At 49.3% G+C, this 21,219-nt stretch overlaps 1 protein-coding gene across 1 annotated transcript in view; it reads left to right on the top strand.

Moving 5' to 3' along the window:
* PSMC2 (proteasome 26S subunit, ATPase 2) overlaps positions 1-12,029 on the top strand; it is a 113,043-nt gene extending 101,014 nt beyond the window's left edge. The window contains exon 12 of the mRNA XM_075345186.1: positions 11,103-12,029. Coding sequence (XP_075201301.1) covers positions 11,103-11,260 — 158 coding nt within the window. The 3' untranslated portion in view covers positions 11,261-12,029. The remainder of the gene's footprint in view (positions 1-11,102) is intronic.
* The last annotated feature ends 9,190 nt before the right edge of the window (positions 12,030-21,219 follow it).

Raw genomic sequence — 21,219 nt, 5'->3', positions numbered from 1 at the left:
CATAGTGAACGATCTTATTGCGTCCATCAATCTAATGCTGGATATTTCTCCCTCAGCTCCTCCGGCGGAGGAGTCGGCTTCTCAGCAGGAGAAATTCCGTTTCAGGTTTCCCAAGCGTACACCGAGTATGTTTCTGGACCACTCTGATTTCAGAGAGGCAGTCCAGAATCACCATGCTTGTCCAGATAAGCGTTTTTCTAAGCACCTTAAGGATACACGTTATCCCTTCCCCCCTGACGTGGTCAAAAGTTGGGCTCAGTGTCCCAAAGTGGATCCTCCAATCTCCAGACTGGCAGCTAGATCCATACTTGCAGTGGAAGATGGGGCTTCACTCAAAGATGCCACTGACAGGCAGATGGAGCTCTGGTTGAAATCCATCTATGAAGCTATCGGCGCTTCTTTTGCCCCAGCATTCGCAGCCGTATGGGCGCTACAAGCTATCTCAGCAGGTCAAGCGCAAATTGACGCAGCCACACGCACGTCCGCGCCACAGGTGGCGTCCATAACCACTCAGACGTCGGCATTTGCGTCTTACGCTATTAATGCTGTCCTGGACTCTGCGAGCCGTACGGCGGTTGCAGCCGCCAATTCGGTGGTACTACGCAGGGCCTTGTGGCTACGGGAATGGAAGGCAGATTCTGCTTCCAAAAAGCGCTTAACCAGTTTGCCAATTTCTGGCGACCGATTGTTTGGCGAGCGTTTGGATGAAATCATCAAACAATCCAAGGGAAAGGATACATCCTTACCCCAGCCCAAACCGAACATACCCCAACAGAGGAGGGGGCAGTCGAGGTTTCGGTCCTTTCGGGGCGCGGGCAGGTCCCAATTCTCCTCGTCCAAAAGGCCTGAGAAAGATCAAAGGAACTCTGATGCATGGCGGTCTAAGTCACGTCCTAAAAAGACCACCGGAGGTGCCGCTACCAAAGCGGCTTCCTCATGACTTTCGGCCTCCTCACTCCGCATCCTCGGTCGGTGGCAGGCTCTCCCGCTTTTGCGACACCTGGCTGCCACGGGTAAAAGACCGTTGGGTGAGAGACATTCTGTCTCACGGTTACAAGATAGAGTTCACCTCTCGTCCCCCGACTCGATTCTTCAGGTCATCCCCGCCTCCCGAGCGAGCCGAGGCTCTTCTGCAGGCGCTGGGCACTCTGAAGGCAGAAGGAGTGGTGGTCCCTGTTCCTCTTCAGCAACAGGGCCACGGTTTTTACTCCAACTTGTTTGTGGTCCCAAAGAAGGACGGGTCTTTCCGTCCTGTCCTGGACCTGAAACTTCTCAACAAACACGTAAAGACCAGGCGGTTCCGGATGGAATCCCTCCGCTCCGTCATCGCCTCAATGTCCCAAGGAGATTTCCTTGCATCGATCGATATCAAAGATGCTTATCTCCACGTACCGATTGCTCCAGAGCACCAGCGCTTCTTGCGCTTCGCCATAGAAAACGAACACCTGCAGTTCGTGGCACTGCCGTTCGGCCTGGCAACAGCCCCACGGGTTTTCACCAAGGTTATGGCTACTGTAGTAGCGGTCCTCCACTCTCAGGGTCACTCGGTGATCCCGTACTTGGACGATCTGTTGATCAAGGCACCCTCTCAAGAGGCATGCCAACACAGCCTCGACGCTACCCTGGAGACTCTCCAGAGTTTCGGGTGGATCATCAATTTTCCAAAGTCAAATCTGACACCGGCCCAATCGCTGACATACCTTGGCATGGAGTTTCATACCCTCTCAGCGATAGTGAAGCTTCCGCTGATCAAGCAGCGGTCACTACAGAAAGGGGTACAATCTCTCCTTCAAGGCCAGTCACACCCCTTGACGCGCCTCATGCACTTCCTGGGGAAGATGGTGGCAGCAATGGAGGCAGTCCCTTTCGCGCAGTTTCACCTGCGTCCTCTTCAATGGGACATCCTACGCAAATGGGACAGGAAGCCGACGTCCCTCGACAGGAACGTCTCTCTCTCTCAGGCGACCAAAGCTTCCCTTCGGTGGTGGCTTCTTCCCACTTCATTATCGAAGGGGAAATCCTTCCTACCCCCATCCTGGGAGGTGGTCACGACGGACGCGAGTCTGTCAGGGTGGGGAGCGGTTTTTCTCCACCACAGGGCTCAGGGTACGTGGACCCAGCAAGAGTCCTCGCTTCAGATCAATGTTCTGGAAATACGGGCAGTGTATCTTGCCCTGAAAGCGTTCCAGCAGTGGCTGGAAGGCAAGCAGATCCGAATTCAATCGGACAATTCCACAGCGGTGGCATACATCAACCACCAAGGCGGCACACGCAGTCGGCAAGCCTTCCAGGAAGTCCGGCGGATTTTGATGTGGGTGGAAGCCACGGCCTCCACCATCTCTGCAGTTCACATCCCAGGCGTGGAAAACTGGGAAGCAGACTTTCTCAGTCGCCAGGGCATGGACGCAGGGGAATGGTCCCTTCACCCGGACGTGTTTCAGGAGATCTGTTGCCGCTGGGGGGTGCCGGACGTCGACCTCATGGCGTCCCGGCACAACAACAAGGTACCGACGTTCATGGCACGGTCTCAAGATCCCAGAGCTCTGGCGGCAGACGCCTTAGTTCAGGATTGGTCGCAGTTTCAGCTCCCTTATGTGTTTCCTCCGTTGGCACTGTTGCCCAGAGTGTTACGCAATATCAGGGCCGACTGCCGCCGCGTCATCCTCGTCGCTCCAGACTGGCCGAGGCGGTCGTGGTACCCGGATCTGTGGCATCTCACGGTCGGCCAACCGTGGGCACTACCAGACCGACCAGACTTGCTATCTCAAGGGCCTTTTTTCCATCTGAATTCTGCGGCCCTCAACCTGACTGTGTGGCCATTGAGTCCTGGATCCTAGCGTCTTCAGGGTTATCTCAAGACGTCATTGCCACTATGAGACAGGCTAGGAAACCAACGTCCGCCAAGATCTACCACAGGACGTGGAAAATTTTCCTGTCGTGGTGCTCTGCTCAAGGTTTTTCTCCCTGGCCTTTTGCCTTGCCCACTTTTCTGTCCTTCCTTCAATCTGGACTGGAAAAGGGTTTGTCGCTCGGCTCCCTTAAGGCACAAGTCTCAGCGCTCTCTGTGTTTTTCCAGAAGCGCCTAGCCAGACTTCCACAGGTACGCACGTTCCTGCAGGGGGTTTGTCACATCGTTCCTCCTTACAAGTGGCCGTTAGAACCCTGGGATCTGAACAGGGTGCTGATGGTTCTTCAGAAACCACCATTCGAGCCAATGAGAGATATTTCTCTCTCACGCCTTTCGCAGAAAGTGGTTTTTCTAGTAGCAGTCACTTCACTTCGGAGAGTGTCTGAGCTAGCAGCGCTGTCATGCAAAGCCCCTTTCCTGGTGTTTCACCAGGACAAGGTGGTTCTGCGTCCGGTTCCGGAATTTCTCCCTAAAGTGGTATCCCCCTTTCATCTCAATCAGGATATCTCCTTACCTTCTTTTTGTCCTCATCCGGTTCACCAATGTGAAAAGGATTTGCACTTGTTAGATCTGGTGAGAGCACTCAGGCTCTACATTTCTCGGACGGCGCCCCTGCGCCGCTCGGATGCACTCTTTGTCCTTGTCGCTGGCCAGCGTAAAGGGTCACAGGCTTCCAAATCAACCCTGGCTCGGTGGATCAAGGAACCAATTCTCGAAGCTTACCGTTCTGCTGGGCTTCCGGTTCCCTCAGGGCTGAAGGCCCATTCTACCAGAGCCGTGGGCGCGTCCTGGGCTTTGAGGCACCAGGCTGCGGCTCAGCAGGTGTGTCAGGCAGCTACCTGGTCGAGCCTGCACACTTTCACGAAACACTATCAGGTGCATACCTATGCTTCGGCGGATGCCAGCCTAGGTAGACGAGTCCTTCAGGCGGCGGTTGCCCATCTGTAGGAAGGGGCCGTTTTACGGCTCTATCACGAGGTATTATTTTACCCACCCAGGGACTGCTTTTGGACGTCCCAATTGTCTGGGTCTCCCAATGGAGCGACAAAGAAGGGAATTTTGTTTACTTACCGTAAATTCCTTTTCTTCTAGCTCCAATTGGGAGACCCAGCACCCGCCCCTGTTTTTTTGTGTGTACACATGTTGTTCATGTTGAATGGTTTCAGTTCTCCGATATTCCTTCGGATTGAATTTACTTTAAACCAGTTTATAATTCTTTTCCTCCTTCTTGCTTTTGCACCAAAACTGAGGAGCCCGTGGGAGCACGGGGGGTGTATAGGCAGAAGGGGAGGGGCTTTACACTTTTAGTGTGGTGCTTTGTGCGGCCTCTGGAGGCATAGCCTATACACCCAATTGTCTGGGTCTCCCAATTGGAGCTAGAAGAAAAGGAATTTACGGTAAGTAAACAAAATTCCCTTCTTCTTTGTCGCTCCATTGGGAGACCCAGACAATTGGGTGTATAGCTTCTGCCTCCGGAGGCCACACAAAGTATTACACTTTAAAAGTGTAACCCCACCCCTCTGCCTATACACCCTCCCGTGCATCACGGGCTCCTCAGTTTTATGCTTTGTGTGGAAGGAGGCACACATCCACTCATGCATTCTCAGATTAGTTATATCGGTTGGAAGAAAAGAGGACCCCCATGGGGTCCCCGGCATGTTCCCTTCTCACCCCACTATGTCGGCGGTGCTGTTAAGGTTGAGGTACCCATTGCGGGTACAAAGGCCGGAGCCTCATGCCGTTTTCCTTCACCATCCCTTAGTGGCTCTGGGAGAAGTGGGATCCTGACCGGTCATCCATTCACTGGGACCGGGCTCCCTCCGCAGCCCCTGTGGGAATCTGCTGGACAGGAGTCTATTCATCCTCAGGGACCGGGCCCTGCATCTATGAGGTACTCTGTGTCCCCATGGGGACTGTGCATGGAGCGCCTTCTTCCCGGACGCTGCAGCAGCTGCTGATTTGTGAAGACCGGCGGACTTCCGCGCCGACCGCGCCTGCTTGTCGGCCGCGGTCTTAAATTTAGTCCTCGGCTTCATCGCGGCCTAGTAGCAAAAATCCTGCCCCCGGGCCTGCCTGTCAGGGGTAAGGGCGGGACGGCCGGCCTGACGTCGGCTGTGAGGGCCGGAGCATCCTGTAGGTTTCCTCCCCCCTCACTGATCACTGTGGGGACCCCAGATTCCCGCACTTTTCTAGCACCGCCCACGGCTCCACTCCTCCCCTGAGAGCTCCGGCAGCCATGTTTTTGGCATTCTGCCGGTGGAGGATTATCAGAGAAGAGCTCTGCAGCTCTGGGAGACCTAAGGCAGGGAATCTGGAGGACACACACTCCGCTTTTTAGCGGTCGGTAAGCCACACCGGTCACCCGGTGTTGGTCCCCCCCCAGGGTGCCGGAATAGATACGTATTTATATACATATTTCTGTTCGGTCGGGCTGTATACCCCTTCCCATATACCCTCAGTGATCACTCTCCTAGGAGACAACAGCATGTCGTCCACAAGGAGCAAAGGTGCTAAGGCACAGGGTTTTTTTTGCAACCTGTACCTCTTGTGCGGCTATGTTACCTGCGGGTTCCACCTACCCTCACTGTGAGCAATGCTCGACCCCTGTTTCGCTTGCTCAGCCGGAGCCTCGGTCACTAGTGGGCTCCTCGGCTCATGTAGACCCCCCTGCTCCCCCTGTCCAGGCGGCAGGGACAGAGTTTGCGGCATTTGCTGAGAAACTCTGAGTCACTTTCACAATCCATGGCTCAGTCTATGGACAAATGGTCTGCCAAGCTGCTAGAAGCTTTGCAGTCCAGACCGGTCCTTACACAGGCCCCGGTCCCCGTTAGCTCGTCGCCTCCAGGCCCCTCTCGGTCCGCGCCGCAGCGCGCTCCCAGGTTGGGCCCTAGGTCCCACGCGGAGGACTTCTGCCCGGACCTCAGTCCCAGACCGGCTAAGCGAGCTCGCTGGGAATCTTCCCCGACTTCTTCACACTGCTCGGGTTCCCAGCTCGAGGACTCTCTGGACGACGAGGCGGACGTCGCAGCTCAGGGCTCTGAACCTGACGTTGCCCTCAATCTTGATACACCTGAAGGGGACGCCTTAGTAAATGATCTTCTCTCGTCCATTAACCAGGTGTTAGATCTGTCTCCTCCGCCTCCACCTGTAGAGGAGTCGGCTTCTCAGCAGGAGAAACACCAGTTTCGGTTCCCCAAACGTACACGGAGTGCGTTTTTTCGATCACTCTAACTTCAGAGATGCTGTCCAGAAGCCCAGAGCGGTTCCGGACAAGCGCTTTACTAAGCGCCTTACTGACACACGTTACCCCTTCCCCTCTGACGTAGTTAAGGGTTGGGCTCAGTGTCCCAAGGTGGATCCTCCAGTCTCTAGACTGGCGGCTAGATCTGTGGTATCGGTGGCAGATGGCTCATCACTAAAGGATGCCACTGACAGGCAGATAGAGCTCCTGGTGAAATCCATCTTTGAAGCCACGGGCGCGTCTTTTGCCCCGGCCTTTGCAGCCGTGTGGGCACTACAAGCTATCTCAGCTTGTCTGGCTGAGATTAATGCAGTCACACGTAATTCTGCTCCGCAGGTTGCGTCTCTGACTTCTCAAGTGTCAGCTTTTTCTTCCTACGCCATGAACGCAGTCCTAGATTCTGCTAGCCGTACAGCGGTGGCATCCGCTAATTCTGTGGCAGTCCGCAGGGCCATGTGGCTGCGCGAATGGAAGGCAGACTCGGCCTCCAAGAGGTTTTTAACCGGTTTGCCGTTTTCTGGCGACCGATTGTTTGGCGAACGATTGAATGAGATTATTAAGGAATCCAAGGGAAAGGACTCCTCCTTACCCCAGTCCAAACCTAAGAGACCTTAGCAACGGAAAATTCAATCTAGGTTTCGGTCCTTTCGTCCCTCCGCCAAGCCCCAATCCTCTTCGTCCAGCAGGCCGGAGAAAGGCCAGAGGAACTCCTATGCGTGGCGGTCTCAGTCACGCCCCCAAAAGGCCGCCGGAGGCGCTGCCTCCAAGGCGGCCTCCTCATGACTCACGGCATCCCCGAACCGCATCCTCGGTCGGTGGCAGGCTCTCCCGCTTTTGCGACGCCTGGTGGCCACATGTTCAAGACCGATGGGTGAGAGACATTCTGTCTCACGGTTACAGGATAGAGTTCAGCTCTCGTCCTCAGACTCGTTTCTTCAGAACCTCTCCGCCCCCCGCTCGGGCCGACGCACTTTTTCAGGCAGTGGTCACTCTGAAGACAGAGGGAGTTGTGATCCCTGTTCCCCCTCAGGAACATGGTCGCGGCTTTTACTCCAACTTGTTCGTGGTGCCAAAGAAGGACGGATCATTCCGTTCCTTTCTGGACCTCAAACTGCTCAACAGACATGTGAGCACCAGACGGTTTCGGATGGAATTTCTCCGCTCGGTCATCGCCTCGATGTCACAAGGAGACTTCCTAGCATCGATCGACATCAAGGATGCTTATCTCCATGTGCCGATCGCACCCGAACATCAACGCTTCTTGCGTTTCGCCATCGGGAACGAGCACCTTCAGTTCGTGGCATTGCCTTTCGGCCTGGCGACAGCCCCACGGGTGTTCACCAAAGTCATGGCATCCGTGGTGGTGGTCCTACACTCTCAGGGCCACTCGGTGATTCCCTACTTAGACGATCTCCTAGTCAGGGCACCTTCTCGGGTGGCGTGTCAACACAGCCTTACAGTCGCTCTGGCGACTCTCCAGCAGTTCGGGTGGATAATCAACTTCCCAAAATCCCAGTTGACACCGACCCAATCACTGACTTACCTCGGGATGGAGTTTCATACACAGTCAGCGGTAGTCAAGCTACCGCTGGACAAACAGCTTTCTCTGCAGGCAGGGGTGCAATCTCTTCTTCGGGGTCAGTCATACCCCTTGAGGCGCCTCATGCACTTCCTGGGGAAGATGGTGGCAGCGATGGAGGCAGTGCCGTTCGCGCAATTCCATCTGCGGCCACTCCAATGGGACATTCTCCGCAAATGGGACAGGAGGTCGACTTCCCTCGACAGGAACGTCTCTCTGTCCCTTGGAACCAAGACGTCTCTTCAGTGGTGGCTCCGTCCCAATTCTCTATCGCAAGGAAGATCCTTCCTACCCCCAACCTGGGCTGTGGTCACCACGGATGCGAGCCTGTCAGGGTGGGGAGCGGTTTTCCTCCACCACAGGGCTCAGGGAACCTGGACTCCGGTAGAGTCCTCCCTTCAGATCAATGTTCTGGAGATAAGGGCGGTGTATCTAGCCTTATTGGCCTTCCATCGGTGGCTGGAGGGCAGACAGATCCGTATACAGTCGGACAACGCCACGGCCGTCGCATACATCAACCATCAGGGCGGCAGGCGCAGTCGTCAGGCCTTCCAGGAAGTCAGGCGGATTCTGCAGTGGGTGGAAGCCACAGCCTCCACGATCTCCGCAGTTTACATCCCGGGCGTAGAAAACCGGGAAGCAGATTTCCTCAGTCGTCAGGGCATGGACGCGGGGGAATGGTCTCTTCACCCAGACGTGTTTCGAGAGATCTGTCGCCGCTGGGGAACGCCGGACGTCGATCTCATGGCGTCACGACACAACAACAAGGTCCCGGCCTTCATGGCACGGTCTCAGGATCACAGAGCTCTGGCGGTGGACGCATTAGTTCAGGATTGGTCGCAGTTTCGACTGCCTTATGTATTTCCTCCTCTGGTGATGCTGCCCAGAGTGTTACGCAAGATCAGGTCCGACTGTCGTCGCGCCATTCTCGTCGCTCCAGATTGGCCGAGGCGATCGTGGTACCCGGATCTGTGGCATCTCACGGTGGGTCAACCGTGGGCGCTTCCAGACCGCCCAGACTTGCTGTCACAAGGGCCGTTTTTCCATCTGAATTCTGTGGCCCTCAACCTGACTCTGTGGCCATTGAGTTCTGGCTCCTAGCGTCTTCAGGATTATCTCAGGATGTAATTGCCACTATGAGACAGGCCAGGAAACCAACGTCCGCCAAGATCTATTACAGATCTTGGCGGATCTTCTTATCCTGGTGCTCTGATAATGGTTTTTCTCCCTGGCCGTTTGCCTTACCCACTTTTCTTTCATTCCTTCAATCCGGAATGGACAAGGGTTTGTCACTCGGCTCTCTCAAGGGACAAGTATCGGCGCTCTCTGTATTTTTTCAAAAGCGCCTGGCCAGGCTTCCGCAGGTCCGCACGTTCCTGCAGGGAGTTTGCCACATAGTCCCACCTTACAAGCGTCCGCTGGAACCCTGGGACCTTAACAGGGTGCTAACGGCTCTTCAGAAACCACCTTTCGAGCCGCTGCGGGATGTCTCTTTATCACGTCTTTCGCAGAAGGTGGCATTTCTAGTGGCAGTTACATCACTCCGGAGAGTGTCTGAGCTCGCAGCGCTATCATGCAAAGCCCCTTTCCTGGTTTTTCACCAGGATAAGGTGGTTCTGCATCCTGTCCCGGAATTTCTCCCTAAGGTGATATCCTGATTGAGATGAAAAGGGGATATCTCCTTGCCTTCATTTTGCCCTAATCCAATTCACCAATGTGAAAAGGATTTGCACTCTTTGGATCTGGTGAGAGCACTCCGGTTCTACGTGTCTCGCACGGCGCCCCTGCGTCGTTCAGATGCGCTCTTTGTCCTTGTCGCTGGCCAGCGTAAGGGGTCGCAGGCTTCCAAGTCAACCTTGGCTCGGTGGATCAAGGAACCGATTCTTGAAGCCTACCGTTCTTCTGGGCTTCCGCTTCCTTCAGGGCTGAAAGCCCATTCTACCAGAGCCGTGGGTGCGTCCTGGGCATTGCGGCACCGGGCTACGGCTCAGCAGGTGTGTCAGGCAGCTACCTGGTCTAGTCTGCACACTTTCACGAAACACTATCAGGTGCATACCTATGCTTCGGCAGACGCCAGTCTAGGTAGGCGAGTCCTTCAGGTGGCGGTTGCCCACCTGTAAGAGGGGGCCGTTTCGGCTCTTTTTTATCGAGGTATTCTTTTACCCACCCAGGGACTGCTTTTGGACGTCCCAATTGTCTAGGTCTCCCAATGGAGCCACAAAGAAGGGAATTTTGTTTACTTACCGTAAATTCCTTTTCTTCTAGCTCCTATTGGGAGACCCAGCACCCACCCCTGTGCCCTTCGGGCTGGTTGTTCTTTTGTGTACACATGTTGTTCATGTTGAATTGTTCTTTTGGTTCATGGTCTTCAGTTCTCCGAACATCCTTCGGATTGAATTTACCTTAGACCAATTTATAAGTTTCCTCCTTCCTGCTTTTGCACCAAAACTGAGGAGCCCGTGATGCACGGGAGGGTGTATAGGCAGAGGGGAGGGGTTACACTTTTAAAGTGTAAAACTTTGTGTGGCCTCCAGAGGCAGAAGCTATACACCCAATTGTCTGGGTCTCCCAATAGGAGCTAGAAGAAAAGGAATTTACGGTAAGTAAACAAAATTCCCTTTATTTTTTTTAACCCTTTAATTTTCAATCGGGTGAAAGGGGGGTAATTTGAACTTTTAGGTGTTTAAAAACAAAACTTTTTTTTTTTTTTTTTACTTGTTCCCCTAGGGGGCTATAGCGATCAACAATCCGATCGCTCTGCCATATCTCCAGATTACAGCTACAGAGCTGAGAACTGCAGATATGGTGCTTTACTTTCAATGCCGGCTGTATTCCGGCATTGAGAGGAAGTGACTCATGTTAGCTACAGGCGTCATCACATGACCCTGTGCTACCATGGCAACCACAGAGTGTCACATGTCACGTGACTTCCGATGGGGGCGGGGTAAGTCACTGTAATGGCGGCGCACATATACATCTTGCTGCCAGATTTTTGTAGCGAGATGTAAGGGATTAATAATCGCGGGTGGAAGCGATTCCACCCACGACTAGCAGGCACTAATGTCAGCTGTTAAACAGCTGATATGTGCGTGGATCACCGCGGCCTGCCCATGGCAGGGGGCGGGGATTAACCTCACACGATCCATGACGTACCCAGTACGTCATGGGTCGTTAAGGGGTTAAGAGGCAGATGATAGTTGAATATCACAGCCATCATCTGCGAGGAACGTTGCATGCTCAGCATCAAAGGCAGAGAGCTGACCTATGACTGACAGTCTGTCATTTGTTGTTAAATGGTTAATATGTTTACAAGATATGCATGTCACATTTCTGTGGTTAAGTACGAATGACATGTCGTTTGACTTGTTTCCTAGGTGCTGAAATCCGCAGCGTGTGTACAGAAGCAGGAATGTTTGCAATTAGAGCACGCCGAAAAGTGGCAACAGAAAAAGATTTCTTGGAGGCTGTAAACAAGGTTATCAAATCGTATGCAAAATTCAGTGCTACCCCTAGATATATGACCTACAATTAAACCTTTTATGACAATGTATTGCCAGATCACAACTTGTGATTTAGGTAAATCTGCAATTTAAATATTCTCTTTAGACATGTGTAATTGGAGTAAGTAAACTTTTTTTCTTACATTTTTGTCCAGAATGGAAACTTCTGAAATAATTAAGGAAATTGTCCTCACTCATTACTGTAAGAAATAATTGCATGTAAGTGGCATCCAGACCCCTGATTTTCACCAGTCTTCTTGCTTGCCTTTAGGTTTATTGATATCAGAATTTGCTAGTTTGTGGTGCTAGCAGTGAAGGGCAAGCTCAGCGCCTATGTCATCTCATTATGCCAACCCAGTTGAGAGACGTAATTATGTAGGTGGGTGTGCGAGTCATGCAATGGGGGAGACATTATGAAAACGGGGTGCTTGTGGAAGTAAGAGGATTGTTCTGACAAGCACAACACTCAGGAGAACGCAGGTGCTGACCCTTTCACTGCTATCAGTACACCAAATGACTGTTCCGCAATCAATAGAGCAGACTGCAGCCAAATACCTGGGGTTTGGAAGCTAATTGCATGTTAAGGTTTTGTTTTGTTTTTTTTAAACAGGAATTAGAAAAATATTCAGTGATTTGCAACGTTTCATAACTTTCCATGCTGGACAAAATTTAATAAAAAAAACCCAAACAAATGCCTTTTAGTTACTCTAACGGTATTACTGTATTGTTTGTAATATGTGAAATCACTTTCTGTAGCAAACTGCAATTAACATTGTAACATCAATAAAATGAACGAGAAAACATTGTTGTCAAATAATTTTATTTTGATTGGAGAAGTTATTTGTCCATACTCTCATCTGAACAAACAATATCATCTATGAAGGCAAGTTCACTTGTAGTATTTAACATAAAAATATATATCTAGAAAAATAGACTATTGGCAAATAACAGAACACTAACATTTTCAAATATTTCAGTAAACACAATATTTAGAACATTTATTAAAACCTCTTTAGCACTTTCAGATGTAAGTAATATTGGGAACATGTGAGTGTCTGGTATATGTTGTGGTAACTGTAGTCAAAGCTTGGTTTTTCTTTTTTTAAGAAAACTCCAGATCCTGTCCATGAGGCTTTTTGTGTGCTATAAAATAGTGTTCGTAAGGGCTGAGCCATAATAATGAGCATAGGTTCTGAATTAAAGCAACTATCAACCTCCTATAGGTGATGTCTAGATGTGTTCCTGAAAAAGATATACCTTACTTATACTAGCATATACCTCCATTGTCCCTGTCTTATTGTCAATCCCAGCAGTGATATTCTGGTTTGTGCTTGACACAGGAGAGTCTTTCTTGTGGAAGCATATCTGTACTTTGCTTATACATGTGTATTATTGCGCTATATATTTTATTTCAGGAAAACTTATTCTTAATCCAAACTTTACAGTAAATTTAAATCTATTCTCCATTATAGAAATTACTGTATTTTTCGGACTATGAAATGCATTAGCCCATAAGACACACCTAGATTTTTAAGGAGCAAAGTAGGACAAAAAAAAAAGTAAAAGTGGTAAAATATTTAATGCTGACACTGTTGTGGTGGCAGTTTTGCATAACCTGTGTGGCTCTGCAACTTACATCATCCCAACCTGTCAAAGAATGATGCTGGCAATGTGACCCTGTGGCACAAAACAAGTAGCCTGCTTTGGAATTTGTCTGTTAAAGGGAAACTGTCAGGTGATTTTTAGTATCATACTAATAGTATCCTGAAATAGAGCTTGGGTAGCCCTTTCAGGATATGTAACTGTTTTTGCTCTACCTTATCCAGTTTTCTTGTTGTACGCGCCAGCAAATTCAGTGTTGCACACAGACTAGTCGAAAATGTTAATCTAAAATTAATATTCACTGCTTCACATGCCCATACCCAGCTCTCGGCGTTGGGGTCAATCGCAGAAAATGACTTAAGATTTATTTATTTTTACTAGCACTGATCTTTGTGCCTAGGATTTTAAGTGTAGGGAGCAGTGAAGAATTATTTTGGATTTAAATCTGGTTGACTGACCAGCGCGTTACAATGAATTTACAGGAGCTTACAACAAGAATAGTTATATACTCTACTCCTGCCTCCCTTGTTTCACATCACTAGGACACCCCCTCCTCCCCACCCACGTTCTAGACCATCGTCCCACTTCTGTTGCCACCAGCTTCCAGCAGCAGAGACACTGCCCCCCCCCCCTCCACTCAACAAGGCAGGTAAGCCATAAGTGCACTAACACGCACCCCCATTGTCCTCCCAAACTTTGGGGGGAAAAAGAGCCTCTTATAGGCTGAAGAGATGCTGTATATGGTCACTGATCAAAGATATATATCCAACTGCATTTTTACCATGAGTACACAAAGGTCGCAATTACTGAATCAGCAAAAAAATCTGGAATTATTAAACCCCTACAAAGCACATAAGACCGAAAACAAGACAATGATCAATCGGGCTTTAATAACTAAACCCCCCCCCCCCCGCAAATTATGAATTCAGGTATTAGTGTATGAAAGTGGAGAATATTTCAAAGTCACTTCCCTCTTTGACATGTTGCAGTTTTTAGTTCCAAATTCATTGAAATGTGCATGTGCTTCAGGAGTTTAACACAGTTTAGAAATTTTATATATATTTTCCTATCCTTAACGGCTTTTGAGACTTTTGGCTTCAAAAATACGCCAGAGCGGGACTGGACTGGGATTTTGCCAAATTTAGCAGTTTTTAAAACAGTAGCAATTGATGAATTGGCTGAAAAAAATCTCTAAATTTTGCCTGCAAAATTAAATGTATAAAATAGGAAAAAAAGGCCCAAACTGAATAAAGAATTTGGTGTAAAAACCAAAATAAAAAATCAGATATAAGGGCAATGCTGAAAAGGGGACTAAACTCAAAAAAATAAACAAGGTGAGTGGGGACTGATAACGTGCATCCTTACAATCTGAATTTGATGAGTTCAAGTACTGTCATTTTTTCTTCATGTATGCTACTGATTTCAGAATTTCGGCAGAGGATACAGTTTATACAAAATGCTGCAGATTTTAAATCCTTGGCAGTCAATATATGATGTGGATTTTTTCTGAATACTGTGAAAGATTGTGAAATTTCATAATGCAGCTACTTTTATACATACCGTATTTCTTTGTCGCTCCATTGGGAGACCCAGACAATTGGGTGTATAGCTTCTGCCTCCGGAGGCCACACAAAGTATTACACTTAAAAGTGTAAACCCCTCCCCTCTGCCTATACACCCCCCCGTGCATCACGGGCTCCTCAGTTTTTATGCTTTGTGTTGAAGGAGGCACACATGCACGCAAGCTCCACAATTTAGTCAGCAGCAGCTGCTGACTATATCGGATGGAAGAAAAGAGGGCCCATATCAGGGCCCCCGGCATGCTCCCTTCTCACCCCACTCTGGTCGGCGGTGCTGTTAAGGTTGAGGTACCCATTGCGGGTACAAAGGCTGGAGCCACATGCTGTTTTCCTTCCCCATCCCTTAGGGGCTCTGGGTGAAGTGGGATCCTAACCGGTCACCAGGCACTGGGACCGTGCTCCCTCCGCAGCCCCTGGGGGAATCTGCTGGACAGGAGACCGGGTATCGTCAGGGACAGGGATTGGTCGCAGTTTCGGCTGCCTTATGAATTTCCTCCTCTGGCACTACTGCCCAGAGTATTACGCAAGATCAGGTCCGACTGCCGCCGCGCCATCCTCATCGCCCCAGACTGGCCGAGGAGGTCGTGGTACCCGGATCTGTGGCATCTCACGGTGGGTCAACCGTGGGCACTACCAGACCGTCCAGACTTACTGTCTCAAGGGCCATTTTTCCATCTGAATTCTGCGGCCCTCAACCTGACTGTGTGGCCATTGAGTCCTGGATCCTAGCGTCTTCAGGGTTATCTCAAGAGGTCATTGCCACTAGGAGACAGGCCAGGAAACCAACGTCCGCCAAGATCTACCACAGGACGTGGAGGATCTTCTTATCCTGGTCCTCTGATCAGGGTTTTACTCCCTGGCCATTTGCCTTGCCCACTTTTCTGTCCTTCCTTCAATCCGGAATGGAAAAGGGTTTGTCTCTCGGCTCTCTTAAGGGACAAGTCTCGGCGCTCTGTGTTTTTTCAAAAGCGTCTAGCCAGGCTTCCGCAGGTCCGCACGTTCCTGCAGGGAGTTTGCCACATAGTCCCTCCTTACAAGCGTCCGCTAGAACCCTGGGATCTGAACAGGGTTCTAACGGCTCTTCAGAAACCACCTTTCGAGCCAATGAGAGATATTTCTCTTTCACGCCTTTCGCAGAAGGTGGTCTTCCTAGTGGCAGTCACATCACTTCGGAGAGTGTCTGAGCTAGCTGCACTGTCATGCAAAGCCCCCTTCCTGGTGTTGCACCAGGACAAGGTGGTTCTGCGTCCGGTTCCGGAATTTCTCCCTAAGGTGGTATCCCCTTTTCATCTCAATCAGGATATCTCCTTACCTTCTTTTTGCCCTCATCCAGTTCACCAATGTGAAAAGGATTTGCACTTGTTAGATCTTGTGAGAGCACTTAGACTCTACATTTCTCGTACGGCGCCCCTGCGCCGCTCGGATGCGCTCTTTGTCCTTGTCGCTGGCCAGCGTAAAGGGTCACAGGCTTCCAAGTCAACCTTGGCTCGGTGGATCAAGGAACCAATTCTTGAAGCCTACCGTTCTTCTGGGCTTCCGGTTCCTTCAGGGCTGAAAGCCCATTCTACCAGAGCCGTGGGTGCGTCCTGGGCATTGCGGCACCAGGCTACGGCTCAGCAGGTGTGTCAGGCGGCTACCTGGTCGAGTCTGCACACTTTCACGAAACACTATCAGGTGCATACCTACGCTTCGGCAGATGCCAGCCTAGGTAGGCGAGTCCTTCAGGCGGCGGTTGCCCACCTGTAGGAAGGGGCCGTTTTACGGCTCTATTACCGAGGTATTATTTTACCCACCCAGGGACTGCTTTTGGACGTCCCAATTGTCTGGGTCTCCCAATGGAGCGACAAAGAAGAAGGGAATTTTGTTTACTTACCGTAAATTCCTTTTCTTCTAGCTCCTATTGGGAGACCCAGCACCCGCCCCTGTTCCCTTCGGGCTGTTGTTCTTTTGTGTACACATGTTGTTCATGTTGAATTGTTCTGGGTTCATGGTTTTCAGTTCTCCGAACATCCTTCGGATTGAATTTACCTTAGACCAATTTATAAGTTTCCTCCTTCCTGCTTTTGCACCAAAACTGAGGAGCCCGTGATGGACGGGGGGGTGTATAGGCAGAGGGGAGGGGTTTACACTTTTAAGTGTAATACTTTGTGTGGCCTCCGGAGGCAGAAGCTATACACCCAATTGTCTGGGTCTCCCAATAGGAGCTAGAAGAAAAGGAATTTACGGTAAGTAAACAAAATTCCCTTCTTTTCGCTTTATAAGACGCACTTTTCCTCCCAAAAATTTGGGAGGAAACTGGGGGGGTGCGTCTTATAATCCGAATATAGCGGTACCTGGGGGTCCTGTCTGTGCGGCATCGGGCGGCCGGGTACCTGTGCTTGTGTGCGGCCGGGCGCTGCGTGCGGCCGGGTACCCGTGGCTGTGTGCGGCCGGCTGCCCGTGCGGGCGGCAGACGGCTGCCGCCCTCACACAGGCACCTGGCTGCCGCCCGCAAGCAAGCACAGGTACCCGGCCGCTTGCATGCAGGGTGGGCGGGTAGCCTGCTGGCTGCCACTCTGTCGTGCAGGGCGGGCGGCTGTGCAGCAAGTTACCCAGTTTGTCCGCGGTCCCACTTTTAAATGATGGCGCCGGGAGCGGGCGCGTGCGCAGATGGAGCTCTTGGATGAGAGCTCCATGTGCGCATGCGCCGCTCCGGGCGCCATCACTTGAATCGAGACCGCGGACACACTGGGAAAACACGGCATCGGTCTGCTCCACCATTGAGCTGCCACCACTGAGCCGTCTTCCGCCGCTGCCACCACTGAGCCGTCTTCCGCCGCTGCCACCACTGAGCCGTCACCGCCGCTGCCACCACTGAGCCGTCACCGCCGCTGCCACCACTGAGCCGTCACCGCCGCTGCCACCACTGAGCCGTCACCGCCGCTGCCACCACTGAGCCGTCACCGCCGCTGCCACCACTGAGCCATCATTTGAACCGGGACCGCGGATACTGGGACACTCACTGCACCGGCCTGCTGCACGACTCACCCGCTGCTGCTGTCACCACGGACCCCGCGGCTCCTGCCACCACGGACCCGCTGCCACTGACCCGCCGCGCCTGCCAGCACAACCTGTGCCTCCTGTGACCCCGCTTCACCACCACCACTGCTGCCACCCTAAGGTAAGAGAACACTGGAGTATAAGACGGACCCCATTTTTCTTTTTTTTTTTTTTTTTTACTTTGTCTAAATTTGGGGTGCGTCTTATAAAGCGAAAAATACGGTAGTTTTGGGGGGGGGGGGGGTTTTAGCTTGGAAAATCTACCATGTATAAACTCCCTCAATTTTATTGAAAAAAAATTTCTAGGGAGAAAATTTCACTTTAGCGCTAATCCCATCCAATTATAAATAACAGAATATAAATCAATACTGTCTCATCCACCTTAATTTTCATATTTTAGTACGCAACGATTGTAACTAACCATTTTGAAGTGCTATAAAAGAGAAGGTAGTTATCAGTTATACATATTCTAATTGCATCTTGTGGACACATGGATATGGTAGTAAACATGAAAAAGGAATAACAATTTATAATCCAAGCAAATTAGCTCTCCTGAAGGGAGAAAATGTACTTTTGGCTCTAGTAAAACTATCAAGCCCATTAAAGGGCCTGGAAAGATTAGCCAAACCAAGGACCCTCCCCCTAAGTGGCACTAGAGACAGTATCTGTGCTCTAGAAGAGAGATGACCTGCATATTTTATTTTCCTTGGACCTCGACAAAGTATTATAAAACCATGCAGTGGTTTCTTATGTAACAAATATTTCAGATTGTGTATTGAGGCAGTAATTGTAAACATCTTAATAAAAAAAAAAAACAATCCGAGAAACATATTTCTGAACGATTGCCTATGAAAAACTGTCCAAAATAAATTTTCTAGGTATGGTGCAGCTCTATGTGGTTTTCAACAGCAATTTGACATAAATCCCCATTACCTATAGTAGCACAGGTTGTGAATTGCTAGCATCATTGAAATTATTCTATCATGAGGTCCATGTACAAGACCAGGCTCTGGTCATGTCCAGTAGGTGTTTACTTTTTGGAATCATAAAAACAGAAGTTGTACAGAACCCATTCAGTTTAATATATAATGTTATGGCAAAGTAAACAGCTTCATTAACAGGTGGCATAGCTATTAATCTGTCATCAGAGATGCTTCTAGTAAATGCAATTCTGATACAGAGCAGAAAAATGGAAAGATTGGTCAACTAGAAAAAACAAAACACGTTTAGTTGCATCACTTTTTTCCAGGACTGGATCTGTTACAATTATCTGGACATATGAACAGTGCCCAGAAACAATGTTTGTGAAAACAACCTGTCGCTATCAAAGTGCATATATCTGGCTGTCTTGCCGAGTAGAGGATATATGGTTAAAAGATCAGCATAATGCTTACAGTGAAATGTATTATCTATTGCAAACTTTTTTCTTTTTTAACTGCCATTGTCGTGTACAAAATTTATCATCAAAAGAATTTTTCTTTGTAGAAAACAGCTCAACAAGTGGAAATTGTGCCCACCACCCTCATTTGGGGCATGTATTGAAAGGAATCTGTCAGACACTTTATGCTGTGTTTTCTGTTGTCTCTGATTTCGGCAGCCATAATATGATAGACAGCGTCCCGGGGTGATCTTCAAACTAATCTTTATTCCATCCAGACAAACGTTTCACCCTACAATTGGGCTTTATCAAGCATGTCTGAAAAGCTCCCACACAGAGGACTGTCCAATGGAACCAAGACGCCGCACATGCGCAGTAGCGCTTTTGCACAACAAGACTGTTGAATCACATGTTTATTCCGTGGACACGCTATTAGTCGGCGGTTGCCATGGATGTATGAACGCCATTGGCTGGGACTTTCCTTAAGTAATTTTTTTTTTTATGCATGGTATCTACAGTATATCAATGTTGTCTTTAATTGTACGGGGGATTTTATATGCGGTTGGTTGACTTAGGCCTGTTTCAGATGTCACTGATTCTGGTACGTTTTTTCTTTTTATTCGTACCAGAATCACTGACACAGACCCATTATAATCAATGGGTCTGCGCACATAGTGATTTTTCACTGACTGTGTCTCCGTGTGGTGTACACGCGTGTCCGTGATTGCCCCACGGAGACGTTCATTTTTTTCTGGCATCACTGATATCCCACAGACCACTAGAGGTGTGATCCGTGAAACCCGTACCAGAAAAACACGGACATTTAAAATAAAACATTTTCAACTCACCTTTCCAGCGACGCTCTGTGCAGCTTCCTGGCCGGCTCATGCATGTTCATGAATGCAGTTAGAGCCGACCCCGAAGTTGCTGCAGAGCCGAGGAGTTCAGCACCATGGAGAGCAGGAACGGGACAGGTGAGCATACGTCCATGTGCAATCCCGGATCACTGCTTGCCCATGGACAACCCACGTGTGCCGTGGAACACGGAGTGACATGTGCGTGTTTTACACGTCAGTGAACGTCTGTTTTTCACTGACGTGTGAAATAGGCCTTATACTGTGGTTTAACTGCTGCAATTCTTAATGCGATCTTGTATTGTGGGATTGTTTATGCATTTTTTTTTTTTATGTGAAACACTATTGTGATTGGTTAAGCATTTTTAGGGAAGAAAATCCCCTGATTGATTTGCTATGAGTATGATGTATTTAAACCTGGGTGTGGGAGCTTTTCAGACATGCTTGCTAAAGCTCAATTGTAGGGTGAAACGTTGCTGTCTGGATGAAATGATGATTCGTTTCAAGATTTACCCCAGGACGCTGTCTATCATTATATTATGTGGTGACTACCAAGAGGATCTCTTGGATTTTGACCTGCATCCATTTTCCTTATGAAGGATTCTAACTGAGGTGCTGGAAACAACCTGTTTTTTTGCATGATTTCAGCACTCAGTCACTAAAGGTCCATTTACATTTGGTGATAATCGCTCCATGTACACATGCTGTAGATAAACTACTAAAACTCTTATTCAACAGCTGATTGAATTGTCTCTAATTATCAGTTTTGCTTTTTTCTAAGCAGGTTTGTGTGACTGACAATATACATGATGTCAGTGGTACATTCCCAATATATCTCCATCCAGTTTGTGAATGAGCACTTTACTAAATAAACCCTTTTGTATCCATTAAGGCATGCAATCAGTGCTGTGAACAAGAAGTGTAATGTATTTATGAAATGCTGCAGAATGCAAGCTTTCTCCTTATGAAAATGGTAGTGGGAAAGCTAGACTATCATTACTACATCGGACTCTTCAAATTACAACTATTATGGCTTGTTCAGATAAGGATGTTATTATACACACATGCGCCACAGCCAGCACATGGACCCACTATAGCAAGGGTGTAAATGTACATGGCCAATTTTTCTGCTAGGAAAACATTTGCAGCATGCATGTTTCTGGTCCAATTTACAGATTGGACTAGTGTATGTAAATAACAGACAGCTCTTGCACTTGTCCACGCCGGAGTTTTGGTATGGCCATCTGAACCTGTTCTACAAAACTACTGATTCTTCACATATTGAGAAAAGACGCACCAAAAAGTGGTTGACAGATTCACATATAGTACTTTTCCACTCTGTAGCTAGAAAGTGCAGTAGACCTGGTCACATTGCCGCATAAAAGAGCAAATTTAGTTTGGCTGTCAATAAATAGACACTGATTTATCATGCATATGAGACAGTTAAGGGAATTTGTTAATATATACAAGCTACCCAAACCATAGGCATCAGAGCCTGGTTGTGTGCAATATTTCAACGTAAAATAATCAGTGTGTCA

The sequence above is a fragment of the Anomaloglossus baeobatrachus genome, chromosome 4 (assembly GCF_048569485.1).
Source record: "Anomaloglossus baeobatrachus isolate aAnoBae1 chromosome 4, aAnoBae1.hap1, whole genome shotgun sequence".
NCBI classification, from domain to species: Eukaryota; Metazoa; Chordata; class Amphibia; order Anura; family Aromobatidae; genus Anomaloglossus; species Anomaloglossus baeobatrachus.
The sequence above is the reverse complement of the archived record's forward strand: the minus strand, read 5'-3'. Positions and strand labels throughout refer to the sequence as shown.